Source organism: Apis florea, unplaced genomic scaffold, assembly GCF_048593485.1.
Source record: "Apis florea isolate Af1SG1 unplaced genomic scaffold, ASM4859348v1 contig_2492_pilon, whole genome shotgun sequence".
NCBI classification, from domain to species: Eukaryota; Metazoa; Arthropoda; class Insecta; order Hymenoptera; family Apidae; genus Apis; species Apis florea.
In genome coordinates, this window is record NW_028256593.1 from 356,092 (window position 1) to 371,866 (window position 15,775).

Consider the following 15,775-nt stretch of genomic DNA (forward strand, 5'->3'; position numbering starts at 1 on the left):
TTATTAAGCTTGTTTTTTTTTCGATTTTATAATATGATAATAAAATAATTATCTATATAATGAAGCTATGCTGATGTTTTACCATAATTCATTTTTTTCTTATTAATATACTATTATCTTAGATAGAATTAAAGCATAATTAATTTTTATTTGAATTTCGTATTATATAAAGATTTAGAATGCTATGAATATATTTATATGTATTTTTTTTTCATATATATATTATAGAATTAAAATCAGAAAATTTTGCAAATTACTATATTCTTCAAATATAACTATCTTCGAAATAATAAAAATCAATTATACGGTATATTTCATAATTTTATTTCTCTAATTTCATAATTCTTTTAAAAAGATAAAAAAATTTTATATTTATTAAATTTTAATTTCCATTTTTTATGTCAATTCATTTTTTTTTTTAATGAAACACCCTATACATAGAAATGGATATTCGATTCCATGACAGTCCGATAGAGTTCGATAGAGTACGAAAACGATCAACGAAGAAAGGAAGAATTTCACTGTAACTTTCTTAATCATAATATATATAATTAATAGAAAATTATTAAGAAACGATCGAATTAATAATAGCGAGTTGCTTTTGACAGAGAAAATTTATTTTTCTTGGGAGCTAGCCCATTGGGCTTTCTCGACCTAGAAGTGCAAAGAGATGTCGATTCGGACGGCAGTCCATCGTTTTATACAAAATGGTCGGGCTTTACTGCATTCCTTTAGAAATACTGAGTGCTTCTACTCTAATTATCATCTACGGAATTATCACGACAAGATACACGTTGTACAAGTAGGTAAGTATTTAGATATAATTAAATTTTATTTATGATTCTCAGAACTTGATATAGTTAATCATCAAAACAAAGTTTCAATTGACTTAATATCCTTATTTAACAAATATATATATATATATATATCTTTGCATACATTTTCGGATATTTTGAATTTAAAATTATATTACTTATATTTTAATTTTTTAAATTTTGAGGTTATTTAATGAATATATGTATATCATACGTTATATCATATTATATATTTGAATACAGTATTTTTGTTTTTAATATATATATATAAAAAGACATTAATGTTTTTATTTTGTTATTTGATTTAATCTTAAAATAGGTAAGTCCCAGGGCTGTCTGCCCCCGGGTAATAGCAATATATCAAGTACAGGAAAACATCTTGGATATTTGGGGGCCCATGCTCGACGAATCTTTGTAGATAATATCTTAAAACGAGTAACTAATAGTTTAGCTGCAGACTTACGTAGACGAGCTGCTAGTAGATTAGTCTTTGGTGGAGATTCTGCTCCATTTTTTGCTTTGGTTGGTATATCATTGGCATCTGGTACTGGTATTTTAACAAAAGACGATGAATTAGAAGGAGTATGTTGGGAAATACGAGTAAATATTATTTTATAAAAAATAAAACATATAAAAATTTTATATATTGATAAAAAAATATTTGTAGGAAGCTATATCAAAATTGCAATGGAATGCACCACAAAATGATAAAAATTATGAAATGATTAAAAATGAAGAAAAAATTACTTTAAAGAATTTCATAATTGGTCCAATTATTGCAAAAGGATGTTCAGCAGTTGTTTATTCAGCAAGATTTAATGATGTTCCCAATAGTGAAAATCAAAATCAAATAAAAATTGATGACAAAACTGAAGATTTAACTGTATTTCCATTAGCATTAAAGATGATGTTTAACTACGATGCTGAATCAAATGCGTCATCAATTTTAAGATCTATGTATCGGGAAACTCTTCCAGCGAGAAAACATTTAAATGACGAAGAATTATCTGAATGGGAAATAAAAATGATCGAAAAGAAAATTAAGCTTATACCACATCCAAATATTGTAGCAATGTATTATGTTTTTGCGGATAAAGTACCAGTTTTACCGGATTCATGGAAAATGTATCCTGATGCATTACCTGCACGCATTAATCCTCATGGTTCAGGAAGAAATATGAGCTTATTTCTGCTAATGAAAAGGTTTCTATCTAAAAATAATTCATAAATAATTATTTCAGATATTTAAATTATCTTTTATTCTTATTTATTTATTTTTTCTTTTTTTTTTATTGTAGATATGATATTACATTGAAACAATATTTAAATGATCATAGATTGAGCACAAGAGAATCAATACTACTATTGGCTCAATTATTAGAAGGTGTGACTCATTTGAATGCACATGGCATTGCACATCGGTAAATCAATATTATTAAATCAAATAGAATGTTAATATATTATAAATTAATTAAATTATATATTTTATATAATTTATTTCATATATCATTTTTGTTCTTGAAAATGTAGTGACCTCAAGAGTGATAATATTCTGTTAGATTTGTCAGAAGAAACAGATAACTGCCCATCTTTGGTAATCACAGATTTTGGATGTTGTTTAGCAGACAAACGTCATGGCTTATATCTACCTTACAATACTCATGATATTGATAAAGGCGGTAATGTAGCTTTAATGGCGCCGGAAATAATTACAGCAGAACCTGGTCCATTTACCAGTATCAATTACTCAAAAGCTGATCTTTGGACAATTGGAACTATAGCATATGAATTATTTGGTATGAAAAATCCGTTCCATAACGACAAAGAAGGAACTTCTCTTAAAAATTATAATTATAACGAGAAAGATCTCCTACCTTTGCCTAATCATGTACCAACAATTATTTCTGCATTGATAAAAAATTTATTATCGAAAAGCTTATATAAGGTATGATTAAACTAACTTATGATTAAACATATTTTTAGTTTAAAAAATTTTTAATTTTTAATGCTATTTTAATTTTAGAGACTTGATACAGAAACCGCAGCAACTATTGTACAATTACACTTATGGGCACCGAGCATTTGGTTCAAAAGTGAATGGAAATTACCATCAACTAATGAAGTATTTATATTCTTAAATTTATTTTCAAATTTAAACAATTTTCATTTTATTTTATTTTTTAATATTTTTTACAGGTTATACAGTGGCTTTTATGTTTAACTACAAAAGTACTTTGCGAAGGACACAATTCCACAATACAACTATCAGAAATAATGCAAGCTGAAAATGTTCAAAAAATTGAAAAAAAGAATTCTTACAATAGATTACTTTCTACTAGATATTGTGGAAGACGTACTATGCCAGAATATCAATTAATTGCTAGTTTCCTTGGTAGAGTTACGCTTAGTAACATTAGAACTGCATTAAAATGGATTCAGCAGAACATATAATATATTTTACAATAAACAAAAAAATATAATATAAAGAAAGTATTTATGTTTTGCATATCAAGAAATATATTCTATTATTTATTGGCACGAAAAAAGAAGATTATTGAAATATTTTTGTATATTCGATTTTATCGTTATATTATCGTTAATATTCTTCAGTTGTTTTTTCTTATATTAATTTATTTTTGATACTCTGAGAAATACAAAAAAATCATAATTTTAATTACAGATTATGTAATTTTTAGTTGTGATTTTTTTGTGATTCATATAACTTGTAATTAAATAAAAATATTATAAAACATATTATAAAAAGTATTATAAAACATATTTATCTTTAACAATTTTATTCTATTCAATATATTTACCAAAAATATTTAAATTAACAAAGTAATTCATTATTTTATGTGAAAAGTACAATTTTTCATATTAAAAAGTTTATTACAGAAAATGTTTAAAAATTCATTACACGATACCGAAATTCTATTAACACATGATGATTTTCAAATTGGTTTCATACAAAATCACAATATTATAATATTTTTTAAATTCCAAAGTTTCATACAAAATAAAACAATGAGAGAATCAAAATCAAAATATAAAAATTTTTTTAAATAAAGATTTTATTTAACCAATTCAGATTTAACATTTAAATAAAATTAGATAATAGATGGAAGTTTCAACATTGTAAACTATTATTAAAAAATAAAATTCGTATATAGTATTTATAAACATATAATTAATTAGTTTTTTCTAGGTTTCCCGCATATTTGCATCTTATATTTCATTTCCTCAAAATCTAAATTTTTAAATTCCGCTAAATCTTTTAAATATGTTAAATATTCTTCAAAAGATAAAGCCCTTTTTCGAAATTTAAAAAATGTAAGACCTGTATCTGTAGTTGTTAGTGTAACCATATCGAGTATACGAGCAGAAATTAACCATTTGTCACTTTGTGATAATGGAATCAATTGGACATTTAAATCAGAAGAAACTGGATCCATTTCACAATATGCTGATAAAAAATTAATATTTTTAAATTAAAAATTAATTACAATTATTTATTGTTCTTATTAAGATATCGACAATAAATATTATTTTTTATTTACCTTTGAACATTTCTTCTAATGGAATAACTTCAGGTTCATCTTTTTTTGCAAGAAAAAAGTCGTCCATCATTTTTTTATAAATGAAAATGTATTAGTGATTCATTAAAAAACTTTTTATGAGTGAAAATAATTCCAGTTAAAATATGAACATTTCAACTTCTATTTTTATTATATCATTTAAATAAAAGTTTTAAAAAATTTTTTTTGAAGGATTAAAAAGAATTAATAAAATTTATAATAAATATGGATAATATAACGAAATTTAATAAATATGAATATTTATCTGGATGTATATGTACAAGTTGTGAAAAAGTTAATTTATTAAATATGCTGCAGGATGTAAAACCATTTTATATTCATGAAACTGTCTTGGGACAATGTTTCTTCAAGTGTTTTTGTAAAGAAATTTGCAATACAGAAAAGAAACTTGATATGTGTGGTCATGTTGTAAATAAAAAAATTGGGTCAGTAAAAGTATAAATTATAAAATTTTAAATTTTCTCTTATTCATTAAATTAAATTTCATATTTTTACAAATAATTATAGGAGAAATCTTCAAGACAAAGATATTCCAGCTTTATTAATTTTTTTGAAAAAGAATCAGGACATTACTCACCTTAATTTGGCCAATAATAATATTTCAAATCCTGGATTTATAAATTTGATCGATCATTTTCTTGTAAGATGAAGTATCTTTAAAAAAGAAATTATTATAATATTAAAAATATTTTGAAAAATTTTCTAACATTAGCAGTATAAAATTATTCAAGATCTGGATATTCAGAACAATAATATTTCTGATATAGGAATTAATTATATGATAAAATTTGGGATTGATTTAAAATTAAAAAATCTTAATTTGAAAGCAAACAAATTCAGTGAACAAGTAAAAGATATTTATTAAAATATTTTATTAAATTAATTTATTAATTAAAATTTAATCGAATAATTTTTATAGACTTTAAGAAATATGGCTCTTTTTTTATTGAAGAATAAACATATAAATAATTTAAATATTGCTGATGTGAATCAAACTGCTTCCAGTTTGATACATTTCATAATGGTTTTAAGCTCAGATCAAGAAATTTCTAATAAAAGTCTAAAGAGTTTAGATATAAGTCGACCAAATCCAAAATGCATGTATTATTTTGATTCTGCTCATTTTGCAGATATGATTGGTCATATGCTTAAAGTAATTTTATATTTCTTTCTACTTTTTTAAAAATCTTATATTAATTAAAACTTTTTGTTCAGTACAATAATACTCTAATAGCAATTCATTTACAAAAATACAACTTTAGTTGTCATGATATTGAAAATATGATGCTTAATACAAAATATAACAATTCATTACATATATTAGACTTAGGATGTAACAATATTGGTGATTATGGTATTGATCATATTTCTAAATGGTTGACAAGAAAACCAGCTTTGAAAACTTTAATTTTATGCAGAAATATCATAACTGATCATGGTGCAAGGTATATTATTTAATGAGAACCAGGGATATCAAATTTCTTTGATCCATTATACATATTAATGTTTTGCAATATTTTTGTATTTATAATATAATTTAATATATATAATTTATAATAAATATTTATGTTTTTAAATGAATAAATTATTTTATTATTATATAGGAGAAAAAGAGTTGGCTGATCGGATTACTTGAACAAGAAAATCGAATCGGAATTTTTCGTTTACCAGATGATTGTTCTAACCATTAAGCTATCCAGGATTGATTGACAACTCTTTCTTTCCTAATTTATATAAATGTAAACGAATATATACTTCCAGAATATTATTAGAAGATATTTTTAAAAAATAATAAAATCAAAATTTAATATGAAAAATTCGATAATGGATCAAAATAATTCAATATTTATTGGTCACATTATTTCTGAAACAATCACAGTTTTAAGATTAATGACATAATCAAAACTTCTTTTCAAAAAAATAAATATTTCTACTTAATAATGAATTGAATTAATTTTCAGAAGTTTAAGTTATTCCATTCCGTTTTCGAAACTTTTATTCCTCGATATTTCATATAATAAAATCACTGACAATGGAATGGTGAATATTTTATGTACACTGAAGAAATGTCCTATGTTAAGACAGCTGAAAATATTTGGCAATTGCATTGGTCATTCATCAGCAAAAGTATTAGCAGTAAAAATATATAATAATTAGGATAATTTTTATTATGATTATTTACAGATAGTTAAACGAATGTTATTATCTCAAGTCTTGAATCAAGAGAATATAGATGTTAGACCATATAAAATAGATCATAGATGGTATTTTGCAAAATATGAAGGAAATTGTTATGAAAAAGAAAACAATATTCCTTATTATCTTTCCTCACAATTGCAGAAATTAACTTCTTCAAAGACTCCTGCTTCCATTAAAACATATTATAAATATACATATTCAACTACAAGTGAAATTAAATCGGAACATGTACGATTTTATTATAATTATTTTTTATAGCAAATTTATTGAAAAATATTTTTTTTTAGTTGACTGTATCTCTTATTTCTACAAAACTAAGCAAAAATTATATAAAAGACTGCAGATGTTGTTATTGTTTGAAATGTCAGGGTAATTATAGTTATTATATCTTCTTTAGTAACAAAAAATTATGATTAAAATTTTTTATAGCTTCTGATTATGATGAGAAATGCAGAGATATTGATCATTCAGATAATTGCACTTGTTGTACATGTAAAGGTGATGAAAGTAGTGAATGGTCTATAGATAAATCAGTTTTGAAAAAAATTGTATCTCCTCCTGATCCTGCAAAAAATATTGAATATATTGTAAAACAAGTCAATTCTAAGACTCGCAAAAATATTTTAAGATGGATTAATATTAATGAAGATATCTTAGAAGAAGATTTAAAATTAATTGGTATGCATCTACAAATCTATATTATCAATTTGAATGGCATATTATGAATAATTTATATTGAATTTTATTGGAAATAAAGATCCAAGTTTAACAAAAAAAAGCACAGAAGAATCTGTTTCATGCAAATGCTCATGGATGCAGTTAAGCTCATCTTTACTACAGAAATATTTGCAACAATCTTCTTCAAAAAATTTAATCATTATACCAAAAGATAACTTTATCTGTTTAAAGGATAAGTGCAAGAATTTTCATAAAAAATCTTCATCAGATAATTGTACAAATGCAAATAGAAGTAAATGAGATTTTATAAAAATAAAGATAAGAATTTTTCATTTCAATATTATCATCATTTTATTAATTAATATGTAAATATAAATTGAAGATTTAAAAGATAATAAAAATAAAAAAATATGAATTTTATATAAATGATTTATTTTTATTTTTATTTATTCTTTTATTTTTTTATCTCTTTTTTCTTTTATCTTGTTTCTTATATTATATCGATTAATATACTGTTTTTTTCTGTTTAATTTTTGCTTTTTTTTCAAAAACATTTAATTAGAAACTTCATGAGATAGTTTATTTGTTTATATAAAATCATGAATTTTAAAAATAACTTTAAAATAATGGGAATATAAAATTATTATTAAATTATTAATTTCATTTTTCTGAAAGTTTGATGCTGAGCCTTTAAAGCCTTATGTATAATATCAGATATATTTTTTTATTTTATATAAATTAACGTTAGAATTTATGCATGTATATTTTTTGATATATCTTGATTATTATGTAGAAGGTTGATCATAAAGTGAAATATTTAGTTTTAAATGAAATTGATAAATTCTGTTTTTAAATGTTAATTTTACATGTTATAAACAATGCATTAATTATTACATTAAATTATTTATTTTAAGTTTTATTATTACTTATATTTGGTAATGTATAAAGTATTATTAAATAAGATCTACAGGTTGATCTATAGAACATTATGATTTAATATTCTATGATTTAATTTTATAGTTTAAAATTATATTTCATAAAATGTTCATATGATATAAATTTTAATTGTAATATAATTTATAATTATTTTTATAATATAATTAATAATAATTGCTATAATAATTTTTCTTATTAAAAAAGAAAATAATGCTTTTTATTTTGTTTTAATAAATAAATATGTCATTCATATATAATTTAGAAAAATTTATTACAAGATAACCTTTAAATACCTAAATTTTTTTATACGATTATACGATGTTCAGAAAATGTATCTTAAGTATATATTAGAAATATATATTAGAATATTTCTGCAATTTAAAATATAAATATTTTTCAATAAATTTTTTTTTATATCATGTATTTCAGATTAGAAAATATCATTATTAAAAAAAAATTAAATGTATAAATTTAATAAAGTAATATGATATAAATATAATAAATTTAAGAAATTAAATTAAAAAATTTAAAAATTAAATTTTTAAAATATAATTAATATATTTTTCTCAATAAAATGAAAAATTAAAGAATTTATTCACGAAGCAGAGTGGCGCAGTGGAAGCGTGCTGGGCCCATAACCCAGAGGTCCGTGGATCGAAACCACGCTCTGCTATTAAAGTGGATCTTTTTTTTTATTTATTGTATTTATTTATTTTTTTTCATTTCTTTTATTATTAAAAATACATGATCTATATAAATATAATAATTCAAATTACTATAAAATTACTTAAATTTTTTGTTAAAATATATTAAATATGAAAATAATTTTGATGAGAGAATAATTTATAAATTCAAAATGAAAGATGTTTTAATTTATAATTAAACAATTACTCATCAATTTTATGAAACTATCATAAAAATTATCATTTTTATTTGTAAAATATAAAAATAATCGCCCAACGTGGGGCTCGAACCCACGACCCTGAGATTAAGAGTCTCATGCTCTACCGACTGAGCTAGCCGGGCTATTGGAAAGTAATTTTTAATCAAAAATATTATCAATTTAAAATTACTAAAAAAAATTATAAAAATAAAATTATATTCTTGATTAATTATGTTTATTTATGATAAATTATTTATTTATGCAATCATCAATTAATCACAATTTATTATTATATATTAATACTATTTTTTTAAGCATAATCAATTAAGAATTCATTGATTAAATCTTTCGTATCTGGAGATCTCTATTTTGGGTCATCTAAATATATATGTATATATTTACTTATAGATGAAACCGAATTTCAAATCGTTTTACTATAATTATATGTGAAAAATAATATATTTTTGTTATAAATAATTTTAGAAATAAATATAAAAGTTGATATATAAGTATATCAATTAAAGCTTATAAGCAATTAATGTTTATATTAACAAAATGAGATAGAAACTATACTTGTTTGATCATTTTTATAATACTACAAATAAAGTTAATGTAATTGTAAACAAAGAAAACAAATAATAGAAAGGGAATAGAGATAAAAAAATTGATTCTTGAACGCCATCTCATATTTTTAAAATATTTTATATATTTTTAATATTTAAGATGGCGCTGCTTTTCAATTCTTATTATATTTTATCCTACTTTTGAAGAAATGTCTTTGACACTCAATAGATAGCGCTGATAGTTTATTTTTATTCTATCTTATACAACTAATATTCTATCTTCTTATATTTAATTTCTTCTATTATTTGATCTTCTTTTTATATAGTATTTTTATTTTATTTTTATTTTTCTTCTATTATTTGTTTTTGATGCGTAAACACAAACAAAATATAAGTTTTCATTTTTATTATTTTTATATAAAATATTTTAATTTTTAAAAAATATAGATCTATAAAAAATATAGATCAGATTCTCATATCTTTAGAATGATCTCGCAAAACATAATATATATATATATATATATATATATATATATATATATATATATATATATATATTTGCAAAACGTAGATATTTGATATAAGTTATTTATCATTATTATTCTCTACGAAAGCGATGGAATTCTTAATTAATTCAAATTTTTTAGTCCGAAAATAAAAGAAATAGGAAAATATTTTGAAATATTATATATTATATCAAAAACACTATCGAATATTCATTTGTGAAATCTAATTTTTTATTATTTTTAATCTTGTAAAAATTATAATATTATGCAAATATTAATTGTTATTATGAAGAAACAGATATTTAATAAATTTTTACTGTCAAAAATTGATTCGCTGAGAAGAAATAGCACGCTAAATATTTCTATTTTCAGAAATAACAATTTTTTATATATTATTTATTTATAATTTATATTTATAATTTATATACATTTATATATATTTATATATCACATTATATATATTTATGTATATTTTAATATATTTTTAAAATCATAATCTCTAATATTATATGTATAGTTGCTTTTGTTCTTTTTTTATATATCTATGAAATAGTATTATATTATAATTATTGGATATAATAATTGTTACGTAGTAATTATTTTTAAAATATAAAAAACATTTCACGTTAAAGCATTTTTTTAATAAACACTTTCCAATAAATATATTTATATTATAAATTAAATTTATACTAATTTTTTATGAAAACAGAGAAAAATATATTTATAAAATAGAATATAGAATATTATAAGTTTAAAAAATATACAATAATTAAATATACTTTTTTTTATCCTTGATAGTTCTTTATTAATAATTATTAAATCATTTATCTTTGCATTATATTTATAAAACATTGTGTTACAGAATTTTATCATATTCTTTTAATATATATTTTAATATAAATTATTAATTAAGATTAATTAAGAAAAAAATAACAACAGGTACATTTAAACATTTCAATTATTTGACAACAGTGTGCAAAATATATTTTACAACAAATGAATAGATCGTTGTACTATATTTAAATATCGATTTTAATATTTTTTTAATAGATTAGTGTTATTAATACTGATAATATAAATAAAATAGATAAATATCGATTAATGTTAATGGCTGCCGAACATTCGGATGGACAATCAAAAGATCCATCACTTTTATTTTGCAACAGAAGATTCCTCACCAATTTTTTACCTTCGCAAGAATTCTCAATTTTTATAAATTTAATTTTTCGAGCCTCTAAAAACTGTTCCAATTCAACTCTACATCTCCATTTCAATGGATTTCCAGAAAATTCAATAATATATATATTAGGCATATCATTCAAATCACTGGTAAAAATACATTTTAAATCATTCCCTTCTAGATTTAAATATATTAATTGATTCAGATAGCGAAATGATCCAGATTCGATATACTTAATTGAATTACCGCGTAAATCTAATCTTTCCAAATTTCCTAGATTAAACCAAGAAGATTCTATCATTTCCAGAGGATTATCCTGAATAGTTAAATTGTTCAAATTATTTAAATTATTAAATGCACCATGCTCTATTATTGTTAATCCAGAATTTCTGATAACGAGTTCTCGCAAATTTATAAATTTTGAAAAAGATTCTAAAGGTAATTGTGGTAAATGTCCCTCATTAAATTCGATTGCAGTGACCTCTGATGGTATTGATTGCAATAACAACAAATTACCACCTATACATCGGTATCGAATTCCTGTTGTATCTTCATGAATCGTACAGGATCCTTCAATAGTTTCATTCCAAAGAGGAATATTAGTTGTCACTAGAATTGATGGGTTGGTAGTAATATCAATTCTAGATGAGGAATAACAATCTTCTTTCAACAGTAATAATGTTTTATCGTATTTTATACCACGTACATTTAAAAATTCTGCTAATTTGGTACCACATAGACAACTCCAAGGATTATTAGAAACATCCATAAACGATAAATAACGTAATTTATGGGCCATATATTCAACACCGATACAGTTTATATTGTTTTCAGATATGTCTAGATTAATAAGATATGGCAGTTGATCAAAGACATCATTTGTAATTCGATATATATTATTGTGAGATACATCTAAATATCTTAGATTGTAAATACCCTGAACCATATCTGCATTTATAGATTCAAGTTGATTATTTCGAAGAGACAGGTATTCTAAATTATGAAGATTAGAAAAGGCGCGTGGTTCGATTCTTTCAATACCACAGTCTCGAAATTCCAATCTTGATAAATAACCATCGAAGCGTGTGAAAATATTTTCACGAAGTTTCTTGATGTTAGATAAAATAACTCGAATTGTGTGTGTTGTTGAAGGTATCAGATTCAATTCTTCAATAGATGTAATACCTCGACAAGTGTAAATCGATCTAGATTTTTCATCAGTTTTTTCTGGATAGCACGTACCTGTATAAATAGGAGGTTGCGATGTGACTATATGAATTTCTGGTGGAGGAGATAAAAGAGATGGTTTTAATATCGATATATTTGTTTGTTTAATGCTATCTTCAAAGGAAGTCCAGTGTATTTTTCCAGTAGTGATCGAAGTATTTTGGACAATTGTCTATGTATATGAAAAAAAGTCATTTTTGTTAAAATTTGTTTGTTAAAATTTTAAATTGAATAAGTTAACAGAAATATAATACCTGTTGTTGACGCCAATTGCTGTTGTTATCTAAAATTTCGTTTTCATTCTCGTTACATCGACCCGTATTGATTTCGAAACCAATGTTTTTTTGAATAAGAAAATTTTGGAGATTCTTTCGACAGCTACAGAGCCAGGGATTACCCATAGCATCCAATTTCTCTAGTTTTTTCAATTCAGTCAATTCTTCAATGGCTATACATTGAAATAAATTGTCTCGAATATCGAGATATCGTAAAGTATCTCTCACATGCCATAAAGCGGTTCTTTCTATTTGTTCTATTTCATTTCGTTGCAAAATTAATTGTTGAAGATTGGTAAGATCTCGAAACCAATTGGTATTCAAAACAGGTAATCGATTACCAATCAAAGAAAGCCGTTGTAATTTATGTAAACCTGCAAAAGCTTCGTTTTCGATCATATTAATCCGACAGTCATTCAAATCCAAGCTTTTTAAACTATTTCCAAATCTGAAAAAAATATATTTTGGCAACGTATCTATTATCAAGCCAGAAATTTGTATCCATGTAGTTTTATCTGGAAGTCTATTTAAAGAAGTGAGCACATTTGTTTGAAATTCATTTCTATGAATCATCATATGTTCCTGTAATAAAAAATCATTTTTCGTTATTATTGCATATTGATATCTACTTATTACATATATCTACCTTATTAAAGTTGTGGAACTGTTGTGTAATCGGAATAGAAGAAAGAATCGGAACTCCAATGGATGTCATACATTGATATTTTCTACAAATGTTAATTTGTCTCAAACATTCCACTTCTTGGACGATGGATCGAGATCGGAAATATTTATTCAATTTTTCTTGACACTCGCACAGCCAGGGATTTCCATCAATACGTACGGTCTTGAGATTTTGCAGGTAAGATAGTTCCTCGATCGGTAAGCAGTTAAGATCGTTATCGCGCAAGCCTAGAACTTCTAATCTGGGCAGCATACGGAATACATCAGACTCGATATGCACTAAGCCACATCTGTAAACAATTCCGACGTGTCTTGCAATAATTATGAATTCTATTATCATTTTTACGTAATAATAAATTAGCAATAATGTCAACAAGGACGCTAACGTTTGACAAAAAAGGAAATGCTATATTTCTATATGTTGTAAATAATTCAGCCTACAATGCTTTTCTTGAATGTCTTTTCAGATTTTGATTATATTTACAATTTATACTATATATTAGTATATATTATTTTGTTATTATATATATAAATTTATTTTAGATCAGATTTTAAATTAGATCAGATTACCGAATTCTTTTTATATAATCAGTATCGTTTTTATAACTAACTATACCTTGAATTTTAATCCATGAAGTTAAAATAGATCCTAAGAATAGTTAAGTTAAATAATCCAATGTAGTACTTGATGATTCGGCATCGTCGAAGTCCTTAGCATATCGGGTTATTGAAAGTTAATTGTACTAATTCAATAGATAATATTGAATCTCATTGTTTATAGAATAAACATAAGGGTAAATGTATTTTACCTATCCAAAATAAGTTTCCTCAAGTTTGTCAAAGGACGGAACCAATCGGTTTTAATTATATGAATCTTGGTCCCATGGAATATTAACCATTCTAGCCTATTTAAGCCAGAAAAAGCATTAGGACCGATGAAGTTGATATGACAATTGTAAAAAGAAAGTCTTCTGAGATTTTTGAAGCGCCAGAACGCATTGTCCGATATAAGATGAATACGGGATACCGTGAACTCAATCCAATCTGTCTCGCTAGAAACTTCATCGAGGTCATTCAGGTCGCCATGAGTGCAAACGTAGGCGATCAACCGTTCATCATTTACAATCGGTGCTAGACTGCATTTACACTCTACGTGCCCAATTAGGGCGACCAACGCCCAGAGTAAAATCAAATACATCTTCTCTTTCCAATTCTAGACTTGTCGTGTCACCTGAACATATATTTTCATTTTAATCAAGAATCGACATCGTTGTCCAGAAATAGTAATACAAGTTTTGAGATTTAGATCTGTCATATTAAAACAAAAAGGATCCAATTCATATTGTAATTATAATTACAATAATTCATATTGTCTATTGATCATCTTAAATTATAAATTTATTTAGATTATTAAATTTGTTTTGTTTTTAAATTTCTATTTTTAAGTTTAAAATCATATAATGTTAAAAATTTTAAATTTAATTTCTTATTATCAATTATTTCATAATATTATATTTTTCAAACATCAAAAACTTATTTTTACTTTGCACACCGGAAGTATCATTGCCGCCTACTTACCATGGTTACGTTTAGACAATCCAGTCGCATTCTTCTCGTTTCAATTGTTTCCAACGTTTCACTTTTAAATATTCTTCAAATATTATATCCTTATTTTCTCTCGAATTATCCGTTTAGTGCACGATTCACTAATGAAATAATCTTCTTCTGTTTATCATTATTTCAAACACTGAAATTTTGCAATGCAAAACATCTTTTGGTTGTTGTAATCCACATTAAAAATATGGAATGGTAATTAACAAGCTATTCAAAATTATTTTCATTAATCTTTATCTTCAACTATTTTCTAATAATATATGGAATTATATCAATATATAATGAAATGGGAATATTTATTTTGAATTACAATTAATATCAATAAGACATCAATTTTTGCTAGAGAATCACTGTTTTATTATCGTAATTGATTGATTGGAATGAATTTCAGCATTGAAAAAAATATAAATAGTTATTTATAAATGGAAATAATTATGCATCATGAACGCATCTGATGGAAAAAACTTAAACAGGTAACGAATCGGTGGATCGAAACGAAACAACGCGACTGAGCTCGTGATTCTCGTGCTTCCTCATTATATAAACTTCTAAGGCCAAGGTTGTCCTTGTCGTCCGCACCGATTGTAGGTACATACGCCGATCCCCGACCTATCTTTAG

The 15,775-nt window shown here is 23.8% G+C and overlaps 4 protein-coding genes and 2 non-coding genes across 8 annotated transcripts; 3 read left to right on the forward strand and 3 right to left on the reverse strand.

Moving 5' to 3' along the window:
• The first annotated feature begins 412 nt into the window (after nt 1-412).
• On the forward strand, nt 413-4,002 carry Pink1 (PTEN-induced putative kinase 1). The gene is made up of 8 exons (XM_086905854.1): nt 413-523; nt 609-806; nt 1,135-1,415; nt 1,483-2,018; nt 2,114-2,236; nt 2,346-2,760; nt 2,839-2,937; nt 3,012-4,002. The coding sequence occupies exons 2-8, from the start codon at nt 671-673 to the stop codon at nt 3,264-3,266; spliced, it is 1,845 nt and encodes a 614-aa protein (XP_086761980.1). The 5' UTR covers nt 413-523; nt 609-670; the 3' UTR covers nt 3,267-4,002.
• LOC147657878 (tubulin polymerization-promoting protein homolog) lies at nt 2,976-4,801 on the reverse strand. The gene is made up of 2 exons (XM_086905855.1): nt 4,373-4,801; nt 2,976-4,278 (listed from the first exon to the last, which is right to left on the reverse strand). Exons 1-2 carry the CDS (start codon nt 4,440-4,442, stop codon nt 4,007-4,009), a joined length of 342 nt encoding a protein of 113 aa, XP_086761981.1. The 5' UTR covers nt 4,443-4,801; the 3' UTR covers nt 2,976-4,006.
• On the forward strand, nt 4,377-7,708 carry LOC100867725 (uncharacterized). Its single transcript, XM_012485975.3, has 10 exons — nt 4,377-4,836; nt 4,919-5,051; nt 5,124-5,258; nt 5,331-5,564; nt 5,627-5,856; nt 6,373-6,538; nt 6,596-6,838; nt 6,898-6,979; nt 7,040-7,288; nt 7,368-7,708. The coding sequence occupies exons 1-10, from the start codon at nt 4,616-4,618 to the stop codon at nt 7,586-7,588; spliced, it is 1,914 nt and encodes a 637-aa protein (XP_012341429.2). The 5' UTR covers nt 4,377-4,615; the 3' UTR covers nt 7,589-7,708.
• A 1,117-nt stretch (nt 7,709-8,825) lies between these two features.
• Nucleotides 8,826-8,897, forward strand: TRNAM-CAU (transfer RNA methionine (anticodon CAU)). Its single transcript has one exon. It is a non-coding gene; the product is annotated as a tRNA-Met (tRNA).
• Nucleotides 8,898-9,177: 280 nt separating this feature from the next.
• TRNAK-CUU (transfer RNA lysine (anticodon CUU)) lies at nt 9,178-9,250 on the reverse strand. The gene has a single exon. It is a non-coding gene; the product is annotated as a tRNA-Lys (tRNA).
• A 1,705-nt stretch (nt 9,251-10,955) lies between these two features.
• Nucleotides 10,956-15,671, reverse strand: LOC100867846 (uncharacterized). 3 transcript variants are annotated; one of them, XM_086905851.1, is made up of 5 exons: nt 15,121-15,671; nt 14,352-14,773; nt 13,505-13,832; nt 12,838-13,440; nt 10,956-12,755 (listed from the first exon to the last, which is right to left on the reverse strand). In XM_086905851.1, the coding sequence occupies exons 2-5, from the start codon at nt 14,738-14,740 to the stop codon at nt 11,220-11,222; spliced, it is 2,856 nt and encodes a 951-aa protein (XP_086761977.1). In that variant the 5' UTR covers nt 14,741-14,773; nt 15,121-15,671; the 3' UTR covers nt 10,956-11,219. The 3 variants fall into 3 exon arrangements, with proteins under 3 accessions (XP_086761977.1, XP_086761978.1, XP_086761979.1); XM_086905852.1 differs by lacking the exon at nt 15,121-15,671 and adding an exon at nt 14,159-14,252 and having other exon boundaries at nt 14,352-14,583; XM_086905853.1 differs by lacking the exons at nt 14,352-14,773; nt 15,121-15,671 and adding an exon at nt 14,159-14,300.
• Between the last annotated feature and the right edge of the window lie 104 nt (nt 15,672-15,775).

What these genes read in the sequence shown, in the direction of transcription:
- LOC100867846 (XM_086905851.1), bottom strand. Translation starts at nt 14,740, where the DNA reads ATGTATTTGATTTTACTCTGGGCGTTGGTCGCCCTAATTGGGCACGTA. An exon ending in AGTTCCACAACTTTAATAAG is followed by an intron (nt 13,441 to 13,504) that starts GTAGATATATGT and finishes TTTTTATTACAG; the next exon opens with GAACATATGATGATTCATAG. An exon ending in GCAATTGGCGTCAACAACAG is followed by an intron (nt 12,756 to 12,837) that starts GTATTATATTTC and finishes TCATATACATAG; the next exon opens with ACAATTGTCCAAAATACTTC.
- LOC147657878 (XM_086905855.1), bottom strand. Translation starts at nt 4,442, where the DNA reads ATGATGGACGACTTTTTTCTTGCAAAAAAAGATGAACCTGAAGTTATT. An exon ending in ATTAGAAGAAATGTTCAAAG is followed by an intron (nt 4,279 to 4,372) that starts GTAAATAAAAAA and finishes ATTTTTTATCAG; the next exon opens with CATATTGTGAAATGGATCCA.
- Pink1 (XM_086905854.1), top strand. Translation starts at nt 671, where the DNA reads ATGTCGATTCGGACGGCAGTCCATCGTTTTATACAAAATGGTCGGGCT. An exon ending in GATACACGTTGTACAAGTAG is followed by an intron (nt 807 to 1,134) that starts GTAAGTATTTAG and finishes ATCTTAAAATAG; the next exon opens with GTAAGTCCCAGGGCTGTCTG. An exon ending in AATTACCATCAACTAATGAA is followed by an intron (nt 2,938 to 3,011) that starts GTATTTATATTC and finishes TATTTTTTACAG; the next exon opens with GTTATACAGTGGCTTTTATG.
- LOC100867725 (XM_012485975.3), top strand. Translation starts at nt 4,616, where the DNA reads ATGGATAATATAACGAAATTTAATAAATATGAATATTTATCTGGATGT. An exon ending in ATTTGATCGATCATTTTCTT is followed by an intron (nt 5,052 to 5,123) that starts GTAAGATGAAGT and finishes TTCTAACATTAG; the next exon opens with CAGTATAAAATTATTCAAGA. An exon ending in TTGGTCATTCATCAGCAAAA is followed by an intron (nt 6,539 to 6,595) that starts GTATTAGCAGTA and finishes GATTATTTACAG; the next exon opens with ATAGTTAAACGAATGTTATT.